The 25,392-nt window shown below is 36.5% G+C and overlaps 1 protein-coding gene across 2 annotated transcripts in view; it reads left to right on the top strand.

Moving 5' to 3' along the window:
- Positions 1 to 13,334: 13,334 nt before the first annotated feature.
- LOC107748387 (ATP-dependent 6-phosphofructokinase, muscle type-like) overlaps positions 13,335 to 25,392 on the top strand; it is a 16,512-nt gene continuing 4,454 nt past the window's right edge. The window contains exons 1-17 of one of the 2 annotated variants that reach the window (XM_016563161.1): positions 13,335 to 13,637; positions 14,748 to 14,798; positions 16,421 to 16,498; positions 17,187 to 17,282; positions 19,011 to 19,084; positions 19,331 to 19,408; positions 20,503 to 20,692; positions 20,777 to 20,942; positions 21,043 to 21,087; positions 21,594 to 21,702; positions 21,805 to 21,900; positions 21,994 to 22,086; positions 22,171 to 22,296; positions 22,837 to 22,901; positions 22,987 to 23,050; positions 23,196 to 23,342; positions 23,430 to 23,500. In XM_016563161.1, coding sequence (XP_016418647.1) covers positions 13,412 to 13,637; positions 14,748 to 14,798; positions 16,421 to 16,498; positions 17,187 to 17,282; positions 19,011 to 19,084; positions 19,331 to 19,408; positions 20,503 to 20,692; positions 20,777 to 20,942; positions 21,043 to 21,087; positions 21,594 to 21,702; positions 21,805 to 21,900; positions 21,994 to 22,086; positions 22,171 to 22,296; positions 22,837 to 22,901; positions 22,987 to 23,050; positions 23,196 to 23,342; positions 23,430 to 23,500 — 1,775 coding nt within the window. In that variant the 5' untranslated portion in view covers positions 13,335 to 13,411. The remainder of the gene's footprint in view (positions 13,638 to 14,747; positions 14,799 to 16,420; positions 16,499 to 17,186; positions 17,283 to 19,010; positions 19,085 to 19,330; positions 19,409 to 20,502; positions 20,693 to 20,776; positions 20,943 to 21,042; positions 21,088 to 21,593; positions 21,703 to 21,804; positions 21,901 to 21,993; positions 22,087 to 22,170; positions 22,297 to 22,836; positions 22,902 to 22,986; positions 23,051 to 23,195; positions 23,343 to 23,429; positions 23,501 to 25,392) is intronic. The other variant, XM_016563162.1, reaches the window with a different exon arrangement.

The following is a 25,392-nucleotide window of genomic DNA, read 5'->3' as shown; positions in this document are numbered from 1 at the left end:
CGTATGGCAGAAGCATGTTTCGACTCTCATTTAAGCTAAAAATTGTTTTCAGTAGAGTTTGACTCGAGCATGTTACTAAGCTAATTAATTTAATAGCCTAGTTTGTGTATAATGTTTCATTGATTCGTCAATAGGTGGCGACAAGTTACTGTGTGTGAGTGAGTCATTGAATAATTTATATGATTCGTTCAAATACACTGATTCATTCAGAAACGAAAGTGAGTCGTCAACTCATTTATTCACTCATTCGAGTCGTTCAACAATGCGATTGCTCTGAGATGCAGAACGGTTTTGTTGTGGCTTTGTTTGCAAGAACTGTTTTCGTTGGTTGAGCAGGCTACCAATATTGTGTCTAAAATGTAAGTTACTGAATATTAACGCATTGTTTTTGAACTGCTGTTTAAAAGCAATATATCACTCGCAATCGTGCTGTTGATTTAGCAAAGGAAACATGCTTGGAAGTTGACGACGTATTTTAGAAGGCTAATTAATAGCAGTAAACATTCTTTGGTCCGTTACATATGCCCTTAAATGTAAAAAATAAAATAAAAAAAGACTGACTAGGCTAAATCTTGCTTTAGGCTTTACACTGTTTTTGGCTCCTCCCTCCCTATTTCATTTGACAGAGTAGGCTATAGAGCAACGCTGCAAATACATAAAGAAATAAATAATTAAATAAAAAGAAAAAAGAAAAGTAAAAATAACAAAGTATCTCCCCTGCAAACGTGCAGACTCCAGATAGCTAAGGGTGCTCTGTTTGTGAGCTAGTTAAACAAGTAGGCTATGGTTGAGGACTCTGGCTGTTGAGATTATTGCCCTCTTTTGCAATGATACTGCTTCGGTAAATAGAAAATAAATGTAAAAGGGCAAACTGCTCTTGGGTCCTACAGGACACCGTTCTCTCATAAACACGCACTTCCCTCCCGCTGGACTCTAATTAAAATTCTACACAGTCTTCTGTAGTGTTGTTAGGAACATCTTTCAGAGCCAATTAATTTCCCCTACACATGTCTCTCTCTTTCACTTTCTGGCTTCATACACTTCCAGTTCCTGTCCCATTTCCTCTTAACAATCTTTCCTGACCACCAAGTTCATGGTGACTTTACGAAACCAACATACTATTGTAGTTAAAGTCATTATGTTGTTCTGAAAAATCCCTAACCTGAGACCAACATTTTTAAATGAAACTTCTGCTAGGGCTTTTAAACTACAGTCCCCAAACTCTGCACAGTTCTTAAACTTGTTTTGTGATATAACCTTTCTGATCGATAACCGATTGTTATAATCTGAATGGTTTTTCCCTATAAGCTGAAAATCAAATATCCCAAAACGTATAAACCTCCAATGAAAATTTTGCCTGTTCCTAGATCCTGTAGGCTAGATTCAGTAAATGTAGTGTAAAACATCAGTACCTGCTTTGGGCTGCTAATTGTTAACTGTTATATTTACAGATATTTTCCCAAGAGTGCAAGGTCAAAATTCCCTTAGACATCCATTGCACAGTTCTGACTAAACCCCCCCTGAGCTTTCAGGTTGGCACAGTCCATTAGCCTGTTCTGACTTCCTGAATAAAATAAAAAGAATGTTCAAAGTTTGGCTCGGCATTTTCACAATTTTGCATGCCAAATGCCAGAAAGAACACCCCAGAGACCTTCTGTTAAATAAAAAAAGAAGATATTCCCAAGAATGCTGCGACACAGACAGTTGCCAGTAGCCTTCCATAGTATGGAAGAAAATACTATGGAAATGAATGGTTATCAGCATCTGTTTGGTAACCAACATTTTTAAAAATATCTTCTTTTATGTTCAAGAAATAAAATCATACATGTTTGGAACAACTTAAGGGTGAATAAATAATGACAGAATTTTCATTTTTGGGTGAACTATCCCTTAAAGCTTTTTAATCTCTCAGCCAAGGCTTTGTCAAGCCATAATAAAAGTTTGTCTTAAGGAATTTTTAGTTTTTCACTATTGTTGTAGATTCTTCCCGCAATAGTAGTGTAGAAAGTTTGTTGGGAATGGAAAGACTGACTGTGCAAGAGAAAGAGAGAAGTGAAACGCTCTGTTGGATAGACGGTCTCTGCAGACTGGAAAGAAGGATCAGGATGAAAGGAGTAGGAAGAGAAAGATAGTGAGAGAGAAAGAAGCAGATTGTGTCAGGAGCTTTACCCCTTGAATGTGAATGCATGCAGGAGCCTTCACTTAACAGAAGGATCTGTCATACCACGTATGTGGCGCGTTTGCATGCGTGTGAGAATCAGACGCTGTTGACAGGATATCTTACAGAGCTTGAAAATAATACAGCGGACATTTCAACACGTGGGCCTGCCCTTGTCCACAATGACAAGACAAATATCACTGAGGACTGCATTATTGTGTGTGTGTGTGTGTGAGTGTGTGTGTCTGTGAGCATGACAGTTCTCCGACTTTGACAACATGCCATTACGTGTGACGCTTTAATTATAAGTAGCAAGAGCATCAAACATTCAGATTAATAAATAAAGACAGTGTTTAAAAAAAGTAGACAATAATCACACTCAGGTCGACATGAATCAAGTTTTTTTTCCCTCTTGTTGATGGTGATATTTACAGCATCTTAAAAATAAAAAATACGCCAAGGCTTGACTCCATGTAGTTCTGAAATTAACAATTTCAAGTTGTTTTAGCTTATTTTAATTAAATAAAAAGCTACAAAAATCCTTTTTACTGTGAGTATAGTGTTAGCCATTGTTTCCAAAGAGGACATTTGAAAATGCAAGTATTTGTTTGAATCAGTGTCAGTGAGACTTGGTGTGCCCTTTATCTTCATCAGTTAATTTGGCAGCAGCTGGTTTGAGTCTTCCGCTGATGCTGATTTTGTGGAAGGAAGTGGCCTTTTCTGGCAACACAAGGGAAAATTTTTGTTTTAAGAAGAGCTATAGAGTCTCTCTCTCCTTCTCCGTCATGCTCCCTTGCTTCTGCTCTTAAGGTCACAGTTTGTACCCACCGTCACTGACTGTCACTCCATTTCTCTCTTTCTTTCTCACTTTTTCTCTTTCCACCTCTACCCTCCCCCATCTCTCTCTGGCCCTCTGTCAGCCATTTCAAAAACGCCTTTGAAAGAAAGAGAAAAAAAGAAAGACTGAGGAACAGGAAAAAGGAGGTGAAAGAAAAGGAATAGAATCAGACAGAAGAAAGGGAACAAAGACAGAAACGTCAAAATATTTACCATCATTCCGTCAGAATCCCTGCCAGGAAACATCAATCCATTAAACATCATGCTAGTAACTGTGTGTCACGTTTTGTTTGACAGCGCTAACAGCTAAACTCTGGCCATGCACTAAAATAATTCAGAATTGCGAAGGTCATTCTTGCTCTGTGGTCTCTGTGATCTATTTACAGTGCTCCAGTTTTTCATGTCAAAAAGACTTTTACCTCAAAATCTGACACATAAAAATTGCCCGACATTTATATTTAAAAAAATATCCAAAATACTTTGGCAGAATCCAAATAACAGCCCATATTAATGCAAACTGTACTAATGTACAAATTGTACAAAAAAATTTATTTAAAACCTAACATTAAAATTTATGATTTTATTTATTTATTTATTTTTATTTAAAGGAATAGTTCACCCAAAAATTTGCTGAAAATGTACACACCTTCAGGCCATCCAAGATGTAGATGAGTTTGTTTCTTCATCGGCTCAGATTTGGAGAAATTTAGCATTACATCACTTGCTCACAAACGGATCTTCTGCAGTGAATGGGTGCCATCAGAATGAGAGTCCAAACAGCTGATAAAAACATTGCAATAATCTACAAATAATCCACATGACTACAGTCCATCAACAGACATCTTGTGAAGTGAAAAACAATAAAGAATTTCATGATGATTAACATCAAGATGATTAAGACAATAATCAAGCATTCTGCATTAGTTCAGGCAGGCCTTGTAGTCAAGCTCTGCTATCAGCTGAAAAATTCAAACCCAGCCCCTATCAGCTGATCTGACTCCTAAGCACTCAATTGGCAAATCTCAAACAGGGCATCTTACTTAAATGCAGCTTCTGTCTGCTTGCTTTGCTGCTTCCTCTGTACGCTGCTTGCACCCCACCTACTCCCCAACTCCTCTTTTAACTTGTGTTTAACTTAAACAATTCTGTTGTCATTGCTGCATGCTCTGTTCTGGGGGGATTTTTGTGCTGCTCTCCTATTCTTAAAATGGAACAGAGCCATACTGCCAAATGTAACTTTAGAAAACATGCCAATAAATAAAATAAATAAATAAACAAAAGTTGACTTAAAGGTTTGTCTATTTTTTATTTTATTTTTTTACTTAAGAGGTCCTGACTGAATTATGGATGGAGGGCTCATATAGATGGAAGCAAAAGTTTGAAATAAAAAAAATCTCTTAGTAATGAATTTGTTTATTGATCTTCACTTCACAAGACTTTAATTGATGGACTGGAGTTGGATTAGATTATTGTGATGTTTTCATCAGCTGTTTGGACTCTCTTTCTGACAGCACCCATTCACTGCAGAGGATCCACTGGTGAGCAAGTGATGTCATGCTAAATTCCTAAATTTTACATTTTCAAAAAAAAAAACCCCCAACAGGTTTGTTTTTACAGTTTAAGTGTATGGTTTTTAAAATGACTTGATGGTTTAATTTGCTCGGAAGCCAATAATTCACAGTGCAAAACTCAGTGTGGTTGGCACAGTGACATTATTTTACACCATAATGCGTGTCGTCAGCAGTCCTTGACGGCAACCAAATAAACAGAAAATGTTTCCTCTTGCCTTTAGCTTACTATACTATGTTCAGTGCAACAGTGCACTATGTATTTTCTTAAGCAAATAATATATCTCAATATTGGTTTACTCACAGAAACATATTCAAGCAAACATGCAAAGAAACAGCAAAGTAATTCATTTTCAACACACATCAGGGATCTCTCAGTTTTCTTTATTCTTTTTTCTATTGTTTGATACTTTTACTCTTTTTTCATCCTTCTCTCTCCGTCTGTCTCTGTGTGATCCCTCTCCCTGGACCTGCTGTGGTGCGTTCAAGCACTCCACCGCCACGCACTAACGAACTTCCAACATCTTGTCCCGTCACGGCAATTACACACACACACACACACACACACACAGAGACAGTGTTTACATTGACACTAATACATGTATTCCCAATGCCCTACATGTACACCCTGCCCAAATGAAGGCCTGCATATTATGTAGTAAGGTGTGTGGATGCAATATCATTAACATTAGCCGTCACAGTCAATTTAAATCAAGCACTGAATAAGGATATAGGATGTCGAGGAGACCGGGGTTAGTCGACTACCGGAGCAGATCATTTCTGGTTCATAACTGATGCTGTCATAAATTGTAACATGAATGTTTACTCTTTTGACCCACACTCATTGATTCTTTTAAGTTTTTAAAAGACTAAACCTGCTGACTGACAAGAACATTTTATTTGTCAAAACAAAATTAGATAAATTGTTATAGAAATAATTTAAAGATGTTTAAATTTAGACAATCAGCTTGTAACACTCCAAAGAGAAAGGAAAACTTGAAATCGCATCATATGACCCCTTTAAGACTTGGTTTTGGAGTTGGTTGGCATCGTTACATCGTTTCACCAGTAGGTGGTGACAAGGGACTGTTGTTACAATATGAATCGTTCAAAAACGTTGATTCAACGCACTTTTACGAGTGAGTTCCTGTCCCAAATGGAACACTTGCCTTGTCCAAATACCCACACTTGCGGTCTTTGCACTTGACCACTTGAACACTTATATGACGTATTTCCTGTATTTGGCCCAAGTGTTCAAGTGAGGATGACACTGTTTTTCTACCAAATTATATGTAATATCTAATTATTATATTAATATTTAACTTGCATTGGAAAGGTTTCCGTGACCTCTCGCGAGATCTCGGCAAAAAGTCTCACGATTTATTCCAAAACATGATGCATGATGGAATACACTAAGCCTCGAATAGCGCCCCGGAGCAGTATTCGAGATAGTGTGGGTTTAGTGTGCGTTAAGGGCACTGCGCTTCGGCGTTTTGAAGACCTGGGACAGTCTTGCGCACTTACTTCCTGTCGCGCGCACGCGCTCTCAAGTGGCCGAGACTGCAAGTGTGGGTATTTGGACAAGGGGACTTCATGTGCACTTTCGGTCTTGCGGGCTTACAATGGCCGCCGCGTGCGCGTGTCCGTTAAGTCCACGAGACCGTAGAGTGTCCCATTTGTCATTTTAGCGTTCAAAAGGGTGCTCCCGAGCGCCTCCTTTGCGGCCGCTGTGCGCCCTCGATGCACACTTCTGCCGAGCCCGCACCGGGAGCTCCGCAGCATACTTCTACCCAACAGTCAAAGCAGCATTACGTCACGAAAGTGCGGACTCAGAGGAAGACCGCGAGGGTTTAGGGTGCGATTTGGGACAGGGCCTGAATCATTGAATTATTCACTAAACTGATTTAAAAAATACGATTCATCCACTATTGTTTGTTGCTTGGAGACGCCAGTGTTCATTATGGCTTTGTTCGGAGAGCAAAAATAGACAAAGTAACTAAAAGTAATGTCCAGAATTTTATCGTCTTGTGTGTTAAACTGTTGTATAAAAGCAATGTCACACTTGCAATTGTGCATTGTTCACTATAAAAACCGGTATAAATTACGCATATATCAATAAATTGATCATAAAAATAGGCCTAATTATGTGTGTACCTAACCTATGTAACAAATGAAATAACAAAATTTAGCGAACATAATTTAATCACACTATCAGAATTGTGTGAAAATGTCATGAAGAAAACTGTTCACTCCATAGCCAAACAATAGGTCTACTATAGATCTACGGTATAAGGAATAGACTTGAGTGGTTATAGACACTGTCATCACAGTGATGTGATGAAGACTCAGGGTTAATTAAGGCTCAAATTTTAATAACACATACTTAATCATTCATAGCTTAGCTGACTAAAGCAGACCCAGGGCCAGACACACATATATGCACATAGCTGCATGCATTATTTAGCCATATTTCTCTTTTCCCTATTGCTCCTGAGTAGACAAACAGACAAATACACATATCAGCACTTCTGTTATTGGCTTAGGAGACACAAGGGGTTCAGTTGAACGTGTGTGGGTATTACAGACTCACACTTGGATGGATGGATTGCTGAAGACTACTGGCAAATTAAATGTTTATAGTATTAAAATTGATGTTAAAAATGGCCAAGAATTTGAAATTAAAATGAAATGCAGAGGAAAATGTAAGAGCATTAATATAGACAAGCAATTAATCATACCGTAGGTTGATGCAGAGAATAAACCAAACAACTAATATTTGAGAATAAACGCAAACGTGTGTACAGAATAAAGGGCCTTGGAGAGAAGTAACGCACAGGTCAATCAATACATGCATTTAATAAAATTTTAAAACATAATAAATATGTGTACAAAATCGCATTCATACCAAATTAAAATGTGACCTGCTATTTGGATAAACCTAAAGCAACTGCAGAACTGTCTTTCTCTCTTTAGTCTAAGACATAAATTGAGTGTAAGAAGAAAACAAACAGTCTACCAGGGAGAGAGAACAAAATAAAGCGAGGGAGAAGATGAGTGCCAAAGAGACTCAAAGGATGGTTAGAATTTATGGTTCAGTAGCTGAACTCACGATCAGATAATTCAAAAGTTAATCGCTTTCCATAACTCTCTTGCACATAATCTTGCTCATCTTTTATCAATGACAACACCAAATACCAGAATAAACTGCATCTCATGCTCTTGCATCCTCACGCACCGCTTGTTTATGAGAAGAAATGATGCCCATTAAAAAGTTTGCTTTCCATCATGAAACAGCAGCAGTTTGGTGAACAGTTACGCTTTTGTAGACAGTCCAGCACTGAACCTTTAGAAAAGTTATGGGGATCAGGGATGCAACAAGCATTTTCAAAGACATCCAAAATTGTGCTGTGTTATTTTATTTAAATATTTGCATTTAGAATAAACCCCTAACTAGAATGTTAGAGGAATATTAATATAGCCCTGCCTTGTTTGTAATTCTCACTTGCATGTTACAGTGAATAACACTTTATTTCAGGATCCCCTAGTATGTAATGCATAAAACTGAGCATTGCATTTTAAGCCTGGCCTATTATAACATATGCATATACACTATTCCTCAAAGTTTGGCTCCGGTAAGATTCTTTAATGGTTTTGAAAGAAGTCTGTTATGCTCACCAAGGTTGTGTTTATTTGATCAAAAATACAATAAACACTGTAATATTGTGAAATAATATTAAACTTGAACTGTTTTCTACTTTAATACATTTTAAAATGTAATTTATTCTTGTGATGGCAAAGTTGAGTTTTTTCAGCAGCCATTACTACAGTCTTCAGTGTCACATGATCCTTCAGAAATCATTTTAATATGCTGATTTGTTGCTCAAGAAACTTATCTTATTATTATCAATGTTGAAAATAGTTGTGCTACTGAATATTTTTGCGGAAACTCTGATACATTTTTTCCCCAGAATTCTTTGCTGAATAGGAAGCACAAAAGAACAGCATTTGTTTGAAATAGAAATGCATCCTTGCTGAATAAACGTATTTCTTTCTTTCAAAGAAATCTGACCCCAAACCTTTGAATGACAATGTATAGTTTTATATTCATATCTGTTATGATGATTACATTGCAAAGCCATTAAAATAATTATTGATGTGCAGAGTCATATATTTGTACTTTATATCAGAATTTTACTTCATATAATGTAATGTGTGAAAGGCCATGAAGCATTTATCTTTTGTTTTCTTATATTTATTTTTGGATGAAGTAAACTTTTGCATTTTAGTTTATTATAATTTTCAAAAAAACAATATTACAATAGGTCGGCATCTGCAGTACTGCCATATACTCCCTAGGGTGTGCGGACCACTTTTTAAAGACCCTTAATTAGACAGGTCTTATATGGAGAGGACTTCAACTGAATTCTTTTTGATAGTTTAAAGCATTTTGCCATTATGTTTGATCACTTGAAGCTAGTATGGCAAAGGTTTAATTTCTTGAATTTCAGAGCTTTCAATCGAATCCCATTCTTTCTGTATCCACACTTCAGGTGCAGTTAGATGTTCATGTTTCTACTAGTTTTACCAGTACAGAAGCTCTATATGTTGCTGTTAGTCTGAGGAGAGATGTTGTTAATTAATAACAATCAATATCCTCGACGCCGATATATTCAGTGTATTATTAAAAAACAGAGTGGCACAACAGAACATCTTCACACTTTCAGAACCGTGCGTGCTATGGTATTTGAAATATGCTCTTGAATGTGTGTCTTTCAAGTTGCAGTCAATACCCACTGGGGTGGATTGAGACATGGGGAGTTAAAAGTATACAGCTAGCAGCCAGTTCAAGCCGGGACAGATAACCCGATTCTCTATATTGGCTAAAACAAATTACCTTGTTTATTTGCTTCTTCAAGTTACATTTGAAATCTTTTGATACTGAGAACACGTTCATATGCACTGGCATCACGTTGTGCCTTGCCTGAACAAGTTTTAAGCAGAAGGGGCAAAAATTCTGGTTGTCATGTTACGACATGGTGAAGGATTAGCTTTTGAAAATAAATTAGGTAGTGCTCAAATTTTTATATAGTTCATCCATAAATGAAAATGCTGTCGTCATTTAAACACCCTCATGTTCTTCCAAAAACTGTAGTGTACAAGTGTGGCAAGAGGCAGAATAACATGGTCAAAGCACAGACTGTGCAAAACTGTTTTCTCATTACACAGTTATTTGAAGGAGCAGTCATTCTTTCTCTGATTAATTCACTTGTTCAAATGAACATGCATGTTATGACCGTCTGTCTTGAATACATACTTCAATCACTGTTGACAAATCAAAAAATGATGTAAATGATGCTTGTCAAAACAAATAATTGCTCTTTTAATCATCACTTTTATCTCTCAAATCAATGTCTTACCACTCGCCATGACCCTCATTGTACAAAGATGCTGGTGCATTGGGTTATCTGATTTTGACATTCAAGAACAAAAGATGTAAAAAAAAACAACAACATACAAACCAACATTTTAGCACCACACTGAAACCCCAGAAATGTTCTTGGGTGTAGGCTAAATGCACGCTTGTTAGTGGCAAGATAAAAAGAATAGAAAGATGGAGAAGGAAAAAATGGAGGAGTGAGGGGATTTGTTGCTGTAATTGAATAGATTTGGTTTGCTACCACACAGTTGTTAGGTGTCAAACTGGGAAACAGTGTGTGTGTTTGTGTGTGTGTTTTAGCATGAAAGTTAACACATATTCTTATGGGCAAAGTAGCATGCATGTTTGTTAGTGTGTGTGTGTGCATATGTCTATGCATCTGAGAATGAGAAAGAGAATTTGAAAAACCACATGCTGATAATTATTTTCCCCCTTTCTGACCACATAGTGTCATCCTTCTCAGCAAGTATCATTAATAGGTTTTGTTTTTATAGCGTCTTTCCAAAAACAGGTTTAACAGTGAATGTGGTGTTTATTATGCATAATTCCACCAGACTTGATCAATGTGTTTGTATCCAAGATGACTGAACGTTACTATTGACTGTCTTTTTAGTATTAATGCTAAATGGATAGTTCAGTCAGGAATTACAATTCTGTCATCATTTTCTTACCCTCATGTCTTTCCACACCAGTATTTTCTTCCTAAGCTTTTTTCTACCTTTTTCTTGGTAGGCCTTATCAGCCCTCATCCGAATCCCATGTAACATTCTTCTGACAGCCCTAGACAGTGTTTCATGGGTTGGTGATCAGTACAGCTTCTGAAGCTCATCTAGCAGCCTTCTGGAGATGTTCTGTCCAGCTCTCTGAGTGAACAATGATGTCATGCAAGTACCTGACAGCAGACACGGTGAGGTCCCAGTGTGATTCATCTTCCTCTAAAGAAATTTTTATTTTTATTTTATTCAGCAAGGACCCATTACATTGATCATGAAGTGACAGTAAATACATTTATAATATTACAAAATATTTCTGTTTCAGATAAATGCTGTTCTCCATCAAACAATCCTAATAAAACCATGGTTTTCACAATATATTAAGCAGCACAACTGTTTTCAACACTGATAATAATACAAATGTTTCTGTAGCACCAAATCAGCATATTCAAATGATTAGAGGATCATGTGACACTGAAGACAAGAGTAATGGCTGCTGAAAATTCAACTTTACCATCACCAGAATAAATTACATTTTAAAATATATGAAAATAGAACAAAGTTATTTTAAACTGTAATAATATTAGACAATAGTACTGTTTTTACTATATATTTTTTATAAATGCAGCCTGTGTGAACATAAGATTTTGAACAGTAGTGTAATTCGAAGAAGGGTGTTGTGTACATAGCTAAAAAAAATTATACTTTAATTTTATTCAGCAAGGAACCATTAAACTGACGAAGAAGTGACAGTAAAACATTTATAATATTACAAAAATGTATGTTTCAAATAAATGCCATTCTCTTGAAATTTCATCAAATAATCATAAAAATCAGTTTCCACAAAAATATTAATCAGCACAACTGTTTTCAACACTGATAATACATTTTTTTTATTGAGCACCAAATCAGCATATTCTAATGATTTCTGAAGGGTCATGTAATTTCTGAAGATCCCTTCTTCAAAGTCTATGCCCGTTTTTATCATCCACAAGGCAAAAATAATTGATCGGATCATTTAGAAAAGTAATGGCTAACCACAGAGCCCCAAGTTTGAACAATAATAAAAGTTTGTTTCATAATTAGTTTGTATTGGCAACTCATGTTCAGACAGTATTTGAAAATTGCATACCCAGCCCCACTACTCAAACACCCTCCATTCCTTTTCCTGCACGGCCACACACACACACACACACACACACACATTCATTTGATATGCAACACAAAGTGTGTGTGTGCGTGTTTATGCATGTGCATTCTCAAGTGTGTGTGCTTTAAATGTCAAGGGTGTGTAGGTTTAGCATTTCATTTAGCATACAATTAAAAACAGGAAGAGTAGGGATAAGAGAAAGATCGGGAAAGAAGGGAAGTTAGGGGAGGGCAGGTCACCAAAAAGAAGGTGGGTGGTGGATGAGGACGAGAAGGGGAAGAGGATAAACAGAAAAATTTATTGAGAAGATAAATGGAGGAAAAGAGAGATGGTGAAAAGGCTAAAGAGAAATTAAATATAGGGGAATGAATCAAGTGAAAATAGCAGATATGTTGAATAAATAAAGTAGCTGGAAGAGGAAATAGCAATACAGTATGAGGTATACACCTCAGAGAGAGAGAAAGAAAGTGAGAGAGAGAAAAGACTGGAAAATGAAAGAATGGATTATTATAGATATTTCTATATAATTTACCACAATCCATCAGAATTGCAGCACTGACTATTTAAATTGCTAATTTAGCAAATGAAAAAAACTTTTTTTTTTTTGGTGGGAATCATTATGGTGTGGTTTTAATATATTGTATATATTGTACCCTCCCTGTACAGCTGTGAGAAGATTTTAAGTAAGTAGCATATATTTCCACCCACTGGTAAGAAATAGTATGGCAGCCTATTGAACGAACACTTAGAGAGAGAAAAAAAAGAGAAAGATACTGAATAAAACAGGATTATTTTGTCTTATTATACTGTACGTAATATGGATCTCATAATGAAGCCTAGCTTGTGAATATTAAGTTATTTAGAAATACATTCACATATTCTGTTACTGTTGTGATAAATAGTCTATGGATGATCATGTCTATAGTATAGAGTATTTGCCTTTTTCCAGGTCAAAACTGAAATGAATAATAAAAACCTGATTATAAATATCCAATAAATGTTCAGAAAGTTGCTATTTTCAAAATAAAAGTCCCCACTATACAGTAGTTAGTTCATATTTGCAGTTGCTTATATTTTTACAGGCCCCATCAAAAAATTATCTGGTGATTTTATTCTTGGCAGCATATCAAAAGTCAAAAGTGTGGTCTATTTTGTACTAACCTTTACTTTATCTTAGTAGCACATTACCTGCATTAACTCCTGCTTTGATCCAATATAATCTGCACGTGAACTCTGTTGCATGCAATCCTATTACAGTATTAGACTTCCTCTACTGCTGTGAGTCCAGATGATTTCCAAGTATAGAGGCAGGCAGCACTAAAATACTATTCATTAATTTGATTAAGATAAACTCAGCAGAAACAGACCAACGAACAAATGCAGATTTAAAAGACCAGAGAGTTAGAGAGAGATTTGCTGGAAAATGCTGAAGAAATGAATGAGTGCATAGAAAGGGAGAAAACGGAACGTGATTAGGAACGTGAGGTCAGTTCTAATACTGATAAGACCTTGTCATGGCCACCACACCATCTCACTCTACTAGAAAGAATGGAGGCAGTGTTGGACAACTGTGTGTGTGTCTGGCAGGTGTGTGTATGCGTTTGGAATGTGTTTGTATGTGTATGTCAGATTAGTTTTTGTTTGTTAGAGTTGTGCATGTGTATTCTGCAACTGTCTTTACTCCTGTTCCACTGGATCCCTCATATTGGGCTGGCGGTGTTCATCTGGCAGTTCACGCACAGGAAGATTCAATTAGATGCTAATCATATCTACGGTACGCATAGTGTTTGTGTGTTTGCATTCATATGTGTATAAAAATAAAAAACTGCATGTTGTTTTATGTCTGTACTTTGTTGTGGCAGTATGTAGCCTTGTGTGTGTGTGTGTGTGTGTGTGTTAGAGTGTGTGTTAGAGTGTGTATCTGTGTGTTGAGTACTAGATGCCATGTTTCAGCGGTCAAGCAGCCAGATGACCAAATGACACAGCACTTTTATGTTCTGATGTCACAGTAAGCAAGCATTGCTCATAGGGGGGTTGATATATTTATAAAATGGGAGTGGCTTATTAAACATTGTCCAAGGGCTGTTTGATTCCAGAATTTTGGAATTTTTGAAGTCAATTCCAAGAATCGGAAGCTACTTGATTCTTAAGAAAAAATTTAAATGAACTTATCTTAATGGGAATGTATCTTACAATAAACTGTCTAATGGTATGTTTTACGCTAACATGATTGATAGTATGAATGGCACAATATCTTGACATTTCTTATTAAAATTAAATGGGTCTATGTAAGTCTATGTAGGTCTATGTATAGGTCTATCTTTGTAAACACACAGTAGCTTACCTTAAAATCATAGTTTACCCAAAAAAGAAAATTCGGACATTATTTCGTTCCAAACCTTTGTGACTTTCTCTCTTCTGTGGAACATAAAAGAGGAATGTTGAAAACAAGAAGAAAACATTTTGAAGAATGTTGGTAACCGAACAGTTTTGGTTCCCGTTGACTTTCATTGGAGGTTTTGTTCATACAATGAAAGTCGATGAGACCTGAAACGGTTTGATTACCAATTCTTCAAAATATCTTATTTTAAAAGGCTCTGAGAAGACTCTGTCAGCTGAGGTGGAAACCTCATTTAAAGCATTTACGGTCAGTTCGAAAACAATGAACTTGCCATTACTTCTTTAATTGCCTTTAATGATGCTATCATTTTGCCGCCCTTTTAAAATCTGTTTTTAAAATTAGTGTTGTTATGAATCTGAATTGAAAAAATCAATTGAGTAACAGATTCAAAGACTACAAACTGGTGTAACACACAGAAAGAGTCATGAATGAATGAATGAATGAATGAATGAATCTAAATGTGTTTTATTTTTTTGTAAACAGGATCAAAATATTCAAGTGGAAGTGATGAATCAAAGTCTGAACTATGTGCTGGTAAGGCTCTTCTAGAAAGTGTAGTAGTAGTATTTTGGCAATCAGTTTAATGGACATAATGTAGTTACATCACGTTCTTCTGTGTGGTCACTTCCCCTCAGTAACTTTTGGGATTGACCGCCAGCCCTGTGATCTTTATCAGAGATTAGATTTAAAACTAAGGAGACTAAATTTTTACTACATTTTTAGTTTTGAAAAACTAACTTACATTAAATGTCAGTAATAATTTAGGTATTGTTTTGGTTTATTTATTTGTATGTTATGTATGTGTGTGTGTATATATATATATATATATATATATATATGTATGTATAAAACAAATTATTATTCTAATTAACATGAAACACTGTACACATTGATCTGCCATGAGTTCATATCATACAATCTCTCATTACAGTATCTTAAAGAATTCAAAAAAATCATACAGTATATAGTGAGCTTAAGTCTGATTATTTAGCTTTTCAGAATAAGTTTTTGTAGGGAACTGATCGCACTACATTTAATGTTGCCGAAGAGAATTATCTGGTGTTAAGGAGGTTTAACTCAGCACTGTAAATAACTAGTTCAGAACAGGATTGGCGGGTTTGTAGTGGTCAGCTTCTCTAACCCGTAACAAGTAATTGAGACGTAACTGGTTGGGTATAAGCAAAAACACCAGCAACTCTGATTAGTTTGCTGACCCTGATCCACAACAGCATTCGATCAGTGGACAGTAACATACTGGAGTCTGAACATCTAACACCAGTGTCATCCAACAACCAGCAGCTGTTGCACACTGGGACACTAGAGTCATGAAGTTTAATCCGGACTCTACTATAATCTCATTAAGACACTAATCTTGGTTACTAGAAGTCTTCATCTTTGTAAATGGAGAAACATAATATATATTTACTATGTACTGTATTTACCTCACCATTACTGAATAGGGTGGATAATGAGTTTTTACTATATATACGTATATATATATATATATATATACACGTATATGTAAATAGATAGATAGATAGACAGACAGACAGAAAGATAGATACATATATATTGATATAGATATACAGTTGATATAATTTAGTTTATTAATTACATAATTTAATTACATAATTAGAATTAAACACAATAAAATTTATGAATCCATATACATGTTGGAAATCAATGGCATGCAGTGAAAAAAAATAGTGATTTGTTTTGATGTTTCCAAGATTATCACAAGTTTTCCCCAAGTTTTGACAAAACCTCTGTGTTAGCCAGCTAGCTACCATTATATTGGTGACCTAAATCTGTGAAATTACATCATAGTAAAATTAAATCTGCAGAACGTCTTACCACATCGACATGATCAACAAACACAGTGATAATGCAGCTCTGGCCATTTAGGTAAGTCTTGAGCTTGATAAAAGTCCTTCCTTGTTCCCTTTATAGTAAGGATCACCTGTAATAGTTACAGCTCTAAACAAAGACAAACGCACACACTTCCTCGCCATATAATCATGATACTGTGTTCATAGTGTTTTCTCAGAAATATCAGATATAAGTGTGCTATAAATAATTTAGTCATGCTAGAGCTGTGTTGATTATTCTAGGATGAAGAAGAAAATGAATATTTTTTCAATGCCCTTGTGTTATAGATAGAAAGTGCACTTCTACAAACTATTTAGACGGAACCCTGAACAACCTCAGCTGTTCTACCACCATACACAATGGCTGTAAGTGTGTGTGTGTGTGCATATGTGAATATTTTGTTGCACTGCATACTCACAGTATGTCCTGTGGGAAAAGATAGCATAAAGGTCATGTTGCTGTATGTTGGCATATTATGTGTGTTCGACTTAAAAGCAGTGCGGCTCAGACCGATCAGTGTTTGACATCAAAGTACCTCGAGAGCGTTTCGAAAGCATAACCGCCTGTATGGTACTTTGATGTCATACACCGATCGGTCTGCACACGCAAACAAAGCCAAAACCTAGATATTTTAGGCAATATAGAAATCCTGGCCAGGACGCGTCCTGGGAAAATGGCACGTATGGTCACCCTAAGAGTCTAGTGTATGCATGTCCAACCATGACTATGCTTTTGTTTGTCTGTGTAAGTGTTTTGTGTTTGTATCTGGTTTTGTTTGTGCATAAAGATCACATGACATGGGATCAGAGTGACAGTAAATGCAGTGTCTATGTGTGTTTGTTTTAGTCAGAACACTAGCAGCCTGTGGTGCCACTGCAGATAATTTTAAATTTAGTTATAAAGGGGGTGGATCATGTCTGTGACACTGCATGCCAGGGTAGAGGGAGTTCATACTGCTAGCACGTTCCCACTCCACTTTCTCAATCAGTCTCTATCAGTGGTCTGATAGAGAAAGGTGACAGTTCACTTCAAAATTTCCCTTGTCTTCCCCAGGCCATCTCAATATGCAGCGTTCAGCACCTGTGGACCCCACAAAGATGGGCGTTGGAAAGGGCATCGCTGTCCTCACCTCTGGAGGAGATGCACAAGGTGAGGAAGAGTGTATTTGTGTGTATGGGCCTTTATGGAGGCCAACTCCGTGGAAGTAGGGCTTTAAACAGTTTTGGGGTGCACTCTTTCATTATCTCTTCATCCTAATTTGTAATACTGAAACTAACAAGTCTTAAAAGATAACTTTTCCACATTTTTATAATATGACAACTTTATACAACAAAACAAATAATCTACCATTGGTCTTATGATGTCAATAGATGATTTGGTTATTATGTTTCTGTACCATTCAGAAATTTGGGGTCGGTAACATTGTTTAATGTTCAGTGTTACAAGATCCTTCAGGAATCATTCTGATATGCTGATTTGGTTCTCAAGCAACATATTTTACCATTATTGCAGTTGAAAACAATTTTTTTCTGTGGAAACTCATCCATTTTTTTTTCAGGGTTCTTTGTTGAATAGAAAATTCAAAAGAACAGCATTTATTTGAAATTGAAATATTTTCTAACATTATAAATGTCTTTACTGGCACTTTTGATCAATTTAATATGTCCTTGTTGAATAAAAATATTCATTTAAAAAAAACACTGACCCAAAATTAATTGGAAGTATAAGCACTATAACAGTATAAAATTCCATATGAAAATGTTTATGATACAAATCTTCTTCATGCATTTGTGCATGCATTCTAAATTGGTTCAGTTTGTTCTCTTCCTCCTCATTGTAGTGTAAATTTGGACTGCATAAATCACTGTCCACTTTTGCTATATGGAAAAGAGCAACATGGGCGTTCTGCTAAACATCTCTTGTGTTTCACAATATGAAGGAATATGTGTCTAGAATGACATGAGTGTGAGCAAATGATGACATAATTTCCAGTTTTGGAAGAACTATACCTTTGAAATTGAGTTTCGATTTTGTGGAGTGAGAAAAATATCAGTATTTGTCATTTAGTAAGGTTTTTACCTGCATTATCAAGAGCGATATGCAGTTTCATCCTCTTTTGAATTAAAATGCAAGGCATAAAGTCAAATGTGTGTGGTATTGAATTTGGGCGTAACTTGATAGATGATAATTTGAAGTGGTTTTGTTGGTTGCTTGATTACCTGATTGAACTACCACCTCCTCTTTTACTACAGCAGCCATGTTGAATGAGCAACAGGAATCGTATATCAGAGAGGTCATGAGAGGTGCAAAAGCTTTCACACTGACCTTTAATCCAACCTTTAGCAGTAGGAAAAAGAACCGACCTTTAACCTTATCTGGTACAAGCTGGAGAATAAGTCAAATAACTGTGTAATGTCAACTAGTCCTAGAAGAACCTTAACTATGGTCGTCCCATCATTCCCTCTCACTCAATTCCTCCCTATGATCTCTCTGTCTCTCTCTCTGTCTGAGGGGTGTTATATTTAGCCGGTGACCTTTGGGGAAATGTGGTTGCTTTAGAGAGCTGGGCAATGAAGCTTGCCTGTTGTCCTCTCTGGTTCAATCTTTAAATGAAACTCGAGCCACTTAGATTGCCCTTTTCAATGGGACTTAACCACCATGTGTGTTTGTGTGACCAGATGACAAGATAACAGGTTTAGAATAAAACCGAAAGCAGTTTTTTCTCACAGACTTTCCAGTTAATTAGTAGTTAGCTTGATACGTTTCATGAACAGTCACCAAATCTTAATTAAATGTAATGCTTGTGACAAATTAAAGACAACCTTAGACCTCTAGTTCTGGTATGAATTAATATGTGCAATAATTATTATATCTCAGGTATGAATGCTGCTGTCCGAGCCACGGTGAGAGTTGGGATCTACACCGGTGCGAAAGTCTATTTTGTACATGAGGTTTGTACATCTAAGCACATACACATAATAAATAAAGAATTAACGGTGAAAGATTGCCATTCGCTGCACACAGAAATTGAGAATTTGTAATATTACTGCTATTAACTTATGCAGGAGAAATTCACTTTCTAATTCACTCAGCTCTTGCTCAATTCTAAATCCACTCAATATTTTTAAAGTGTATTTATTATGTAACGTGTGCATGTGCGTTCAATTATGCATCCTCCAATCTTTGTATGCATCTAGGGTTATCAGGGCCTAGTCGATGGAGGAGATAACATCCGACAAGCAACTTGGGAGAGCGTGTCAATGATGCTGCAGCTGGTAATAAACTCATCATCTCCCTTCACCTTCATCCAGGGGCGTCACTAGACCCTTTTTACTGGGGCACGAAAGAGTTCAAACAGTTCACTCATGCACTGAATCGTTTGCAGAAGTTTCTTGCACCATAACGGGATACTTTATAAGACAGAAAACAAAAATAGTGCTGAATGAGGTCAAATTTACCCACAGTCCATTTTATGACACAAAACTCGCAAATGTCTAATATCATTCGTGTGTCAGCTATGAAGCTGCTCTTTATTGCTTGTGAACATGCAGCACACTCTGTACTGCAAGTAAAGACAATTTATATCCATATATCCAAAACAGTAAAGAGTATCACAATATGAGAACACTTTTTGATGGGAGGCCCGTGTCCCAGTACTTTTGAAAGACTAGAAATGTTCCTGCTTTCAACAAACATTTTTGCTCATTGTATTTATTATTGTACACACATCAACGTAATCAACCCATAACTGTAACTAAGGGATGAGTGCATCAGGTTATTTGTGTATGTGTGTAAGTGATCATGTTGCATGGTATAACCTCTGTGGTCTACAAAATGCCAGAGTTCACCCAGAGACCTGCTTTTGAGACTTAGGGCAATGTTACGCACACACACACATATACACACTGCTGCCCACACCACAAATTCCAAGTGAGTAATCACATGAGCCGCAGACAAATGACATCATGACAATGCTGATTGGCTGATGGCACCACATGAGCGTGGGCAGTCTCAAACCCTTGCTAACCAGCCAAACCTTAACCACTGGTCTAGCACAGTAGCCAGAGAGCAGTGTGGGTCTAAATTATCCCTCTCATATTATCTCAACACATCTCAACCACACTAACCATCCACCAGACTTTAGTATATTCCTCAGCCTTATAAAGAATATCTCTTTGGATTTGAGACTTTAGTCTTTGCAACTTTACAGATCTTCTTTATGCACCAAGAGCTTGTAACACTCCAAAGAGAAAGGAAAAATTGATATCGCATCATATGACCCCTTTGAGTTATTTTAATGTTTAGCATTTTTGCTGAAGTGTTTGTGTTTCCTATTATTTTTCTTATTTATCTCTGACTATTTTGTCAGGGTGGCACAGTGATTGGCAGTGCCCGCTGTCAGGACTTCCGCTCTAAGGAGGGTAGAGCTAAAGCAGCATGTAACCTGGTGAAGTTGGGCATCACTAATCTGTGTGTTATCGGTGGAGATGGGAGCCTGACAGGCGCCAACGAGTTTCGCAATGAGTGGAGTGAGCTGCTCCAAATCTTGCTGAAAGCAGGTAGGACCATATTACACAGCAATCATTATCAGTCTGTCATAGATATATAGAGAGAAGCACATATCTGTGTGTCTTTGCTCATAGGTAAAATCACAGCAGAGGAGGCTAAATGTTCATCTCATCTGAACATCGTTGGGATGGTGGGATCCATCGACAATGATTTCTGTGGCACAGACATGACCATTGGCACTGATTCAGCTCTGCACAGGATCATGGAAGTAGTGGATGCCATCACAACGACAGCACAGAGGTACATACAAACACACACATGCATGTACATATGGCACTACACAGTTGGATTCTGAACTTGACAACACATTGATTTGTCTGTTCTTATCTCACATTTGCAGTCATCAAAGAGCCTTCATTCTGGAAGTTATGGGGAGGCATTGTGGGTATGTTGCAGTATGGACGCATAGATATTGTATGTTCACATATTATCTGTTCTACAACAAAAATCCATATCTTATGCCAATCAGTGTTCTGTAATTTGACTTGATTATTGATCATAAATCAGTTGCAGTAGTATCATTACACTAGGTTACCACCAGTGTTATTTTACCTTTTTTTTTATAGTTAAGTATTAGTTTATTAATTTTTGTATTTAAATGGTCATTTTAATTAATGTTTTAGTAATTTTGTTGTGTGTTTGAGTCATTTTTATTAGTCATTATTTATTTTATTTTATTAGTTTTAGTTATTTTAGTACATCAAGTTATACTAACTGAAAATGTTATTTTATTTCAGTTAAATTAATTTTATTTCTAGCATTTTTTAATTTATTTTAATTTTAGTTAAAATAAGTTAGTTCTATAATTACCCTGGTTATCACAATGCAGTGTTTCTCTTATGTTCTGCCTCTTAACCAAGAGTGTATGTATATGTTTATGTGTATATATAGATATTTGGCCTTAGTCACTGCCCTGGCGTGTGGCGCTGACTGGGTTTTTATTCCTGAAATGCCTCCAGATGAAGGATGGGAGGACCATCTGTGCAGGAGACTTACCTATGTAAGATCTATACACATTATAACTGCCTTTTTTTAATCATCATAGTCAACGTCATCATCATTATATTCTGTCTAATGTCATTATGCTGTCTTTATTGTGCAGCAAAGAAGCATTGGCAATCGTTTGAATGTCATCATTGTGGCAGAAGGTGCTTTGGATCGCCATGGCAAACCTATCACCTGTGATATTATCAAGAACGTAAGCATAAAAATATGATTATTGGGATTTTTTTTATCAGCTGGTACTTAACATGGCATGGCTAATTCTTCACATTTGTTTGTGTTTGTTTAGCTGGTCACTAAGAAGCTCGGCTTTGACACACGTGCCACTATTTTGGGTCATGTGCAGAGAGGAGGAACACCTTCAGCCTTTGACAGAATCTTGGTATGATTAGAATTCAGATTTTGTTTATTTGATGCATCTGTAACATGCTGCCAATAGGTCTTCCCCTGTCTGTCTTGTTCTCAGGGCAGTAGGATGGGGGTGGAGGCTGTGATGGCGTTGCTAGAGGCCACTCCTGACACCCCTGCATGTGTGGTCAGTCTGTCTGGAAACATGGCTGTTCGACTGCCTCTTATGGAGTGTGTGCAAGTGGTGAGCAGGCACAGACACATCCTGCCTTGGTTTCAATGTGGTATCAACAAACTGCTGTTTTCCCAAATCAGATATGTACAGATATATATTTTTTCATTTATATAATTTTAGTATAAATTTAAGTAAAGTTAATTTAAGTTAATAAGTTTGGGGTTTCTTTTATAATTTTATATAATTTGCAGTTTATGTTTGGGGTCAGTAAGATTTTTTCATGTTTTTGAAAGAAAATTTCTTTCTCTTAATTTTCTTGTGGAAATTTTTTTTTTCTTAGGATTCTTTGATTAATAAAAAATTCTGTTTCTTTTGATCAATTTAATGCATCCTAGCTGGGTAGAAGTATTAATAAAAAAAAAACATGTTACTGACCCCAAATTTTTGAATGGTAGTGTAATTTTGTATCATTTTCAATATATTTTTATTATTTATTTATTTATTCTTTTTTTTTTTGCATAAACATATTGATGCAAATGTTTGGTCTGTTGATTTGTACCCTTGTTATGTGATTTAATTTGTAATACATCTTCTTATTCACTTTTTTAGACAAAAGAAGTAACTAAAGCTATGGCAGAGGGCAGATTTGAGGAAGCTGTTAAGCTCAGGGGAAAGTGAGTTCTTTATCCTTGTCTTTCTTTCTTTCTTTTTGTTATAACAAACTGATCTTGTGATTGATTTGTTGTTTCTCTTCTGCAGGAGTTTTGAGAACAATTGGAACACATATAAACTCTTGGCCCATGTGACCGCCCCAGACATGAAGGTGTATAACAAGCATCATTTTATCATGTTTATCCATTTTGTTAGGCTTTACTCCAGATATGTATGAATTTCTCTACCTCTTCTATATATTTATTTATTGTGCTTTTTTAACATCTTCCTCCTTCCATCTTTCACTCTTTCTTTAGAGTAATATAAACATAGCTATCATGAACGTGGGAGCTCCATGTGCAGGAATGAACGCAGCAGTCCGTTCAGCCGTCAGGATCGGTATCCTTCAAGGACACAGCATGCTAGCTGTACATGACGGCTTTGATGGACTTGCACACGGAACTGTAAAGTATTTAACATACACGAGGAATCCATGAGTCTATATGAAGGAATGCATCAATTCAGTTTAATCTGTCTCCTGCTTTTCACAGATTGAACCAATGACATGGGGCTATGTGGGAGGCTGGACAGGCAAAGGTGGTTCTAATTTAGGAACCAAGAGGTACAACAGAACTGTTCATTAATTCATATGAATTCATTGTATAGCTCTTAATAGTGCTTTAATATTCCAACTCAACTACATTAGTAAGGGATTTTCTTAAGAAATTAATATTTTTATTCGGCAAGGACACATTTACAAAAGTAACAGTACAAGACATTTATAATGTGAAAATATTCTTTTGAACTTTGTTCATCAAAAAGCACAACTGTTTTCCTTTCATTGATAAAAATGTGAAATGTTTTTTTGAGCACCAAATCACTCAGCATATTAAAATCATTTCTGAGGGATCATGTGACACTGACGACTGGAATAATGGCTGCTTTGCTGTCACAGGAATAAATTACATTTTAAAATATGAAAATAGAAAATAGAAAATAGAAAACATTTATTTTAAATTGCAATATTATTTACTGTATTCATGGGCATAAATTTCGTCTAACAGTTGGGGGGACAAAACATAAAATTTCTCAAGAGCAATTTTTGAAGGGGACACAAATAATCCAGCTAAAATTGTACTTGTAAGGATATGTATACACAGAGGAAAGCCTTACTATTAGTGCAGCAGGGAGACCGTGCCAAATTAGACAACTTCGAGCTGTTGTGGTCACGCAGCGTCAGAGGTCGTGTCCGTTATAGACAGACATTAAAGGGGTCATATGATGCTGCTAAAAAGAACATTATTTTGTGTATTTGGTGTAATGTAATGTGTTTATGCGGTTTAAGGTTAAAAAAACACATTATTTTCCACATACTGTACATTATTGTTTCTCCTCTATGCCCCGCCTTTCTGAAACGCGTCGATTTTTACAAAGCTCATCGGTCTGAAAAAGCGAGGTGTGCTGTGATTGGCCAGCTATTCAGTGCGTTGTGATTGGCCGAATACCTCAAGCGTGAGACGGAAATGTTACGCCCCTCACCATACTGTGATGATGCCCTGTCAGGCCGGAGCAATGATTCAAAAACATGAAAACCCATTACAAACGAGGCATTTGTTGCATCCAGTGATTTGTATAATCATGAGTATCGATAACATAATTACTGATTATAATGACTTATACTGTCTTCTTACGCGTTGCGTTGCATTGCATCGCGCCGCATAAACATAAAACTCTGTCTGCATTTGTGATCGGAGAAATGACAAACAACAAGCCCTACTCTACACTGCCCAAAAAACTCGCTTTAAATATAAAAAAAATAAAATATAAAAACTCTTTAAATATAAAAAACGTACTTACAGTCGGTGAGTCAGAACAGCCGGCATTGAAGTCTACTCTATCAGGATCAGGAAACAGTCCTCCATAAAATGCGCTCCACACATCTGAATATTTGGGTTGAACTGTTCTGGAACAGTGTTGTAAATACAACTTAACCACTGATTTCTAGTCGTGTCCATTTTTGGAAGGCCAAACAAAGTAGTTTCGCTTTCACAAACGAAAAACACAGCGGCCTAGCGTGAGCGAAAGCCCCGACTTAGCCTGAGCTGAAGCCGGGCAAGAGTGAGCTGAGGCGACGGGGTCGAGAACGGCGGTCCCGGCAAAGGAGCGGTGAAAACGGTGAAAGCCAATCCGGCGATCCACAGCACTAAGTTGATGTATGAAACGTCACATATGCTATGCGACAGTCTTTTTAAAAAATAAATTTTTATACTTTGGTGTTTTTGGTGTTGCCGACTTTGCATCTAAAATATTACACCAAATACACAAAATAATGTTCTTTTCATATGACCCATATGACCCCTTTAAAAAAAAAAAAGTATGTCATATCCACAAAAATATCAAGTAGCACAACTGTTTTCAACATTGATAATAATAAAATAAAATAAAAATTTGAGCAGCAAATCAGCACATAAGAATGATTTCTGATGGATCATGTGACACTGAAGACTGGAGTAA

This window comes from Sinocyclocheilus rhinocerous, unplaced genomic scaffold (assembly GCF_001515625.1).
Source record: "Sinocyclocheilus rhinocerous isolate Xijiao unplaced genomic scaffold, SAMN03320098_v1.1 scaffold890, whole genome shotgun sequence".
NCBI lineage: Eukaryota > Metazoa > Chordata > Actinopteri > Cypriniformes > Cyprinidae > Sinocyclocheilus > Sinocyclocheilus rhinocerous.
Note: the sequence above shows the minus strand (reverse complement) of the source record. Positions and strands in the feature narration are given on the sequence as shown.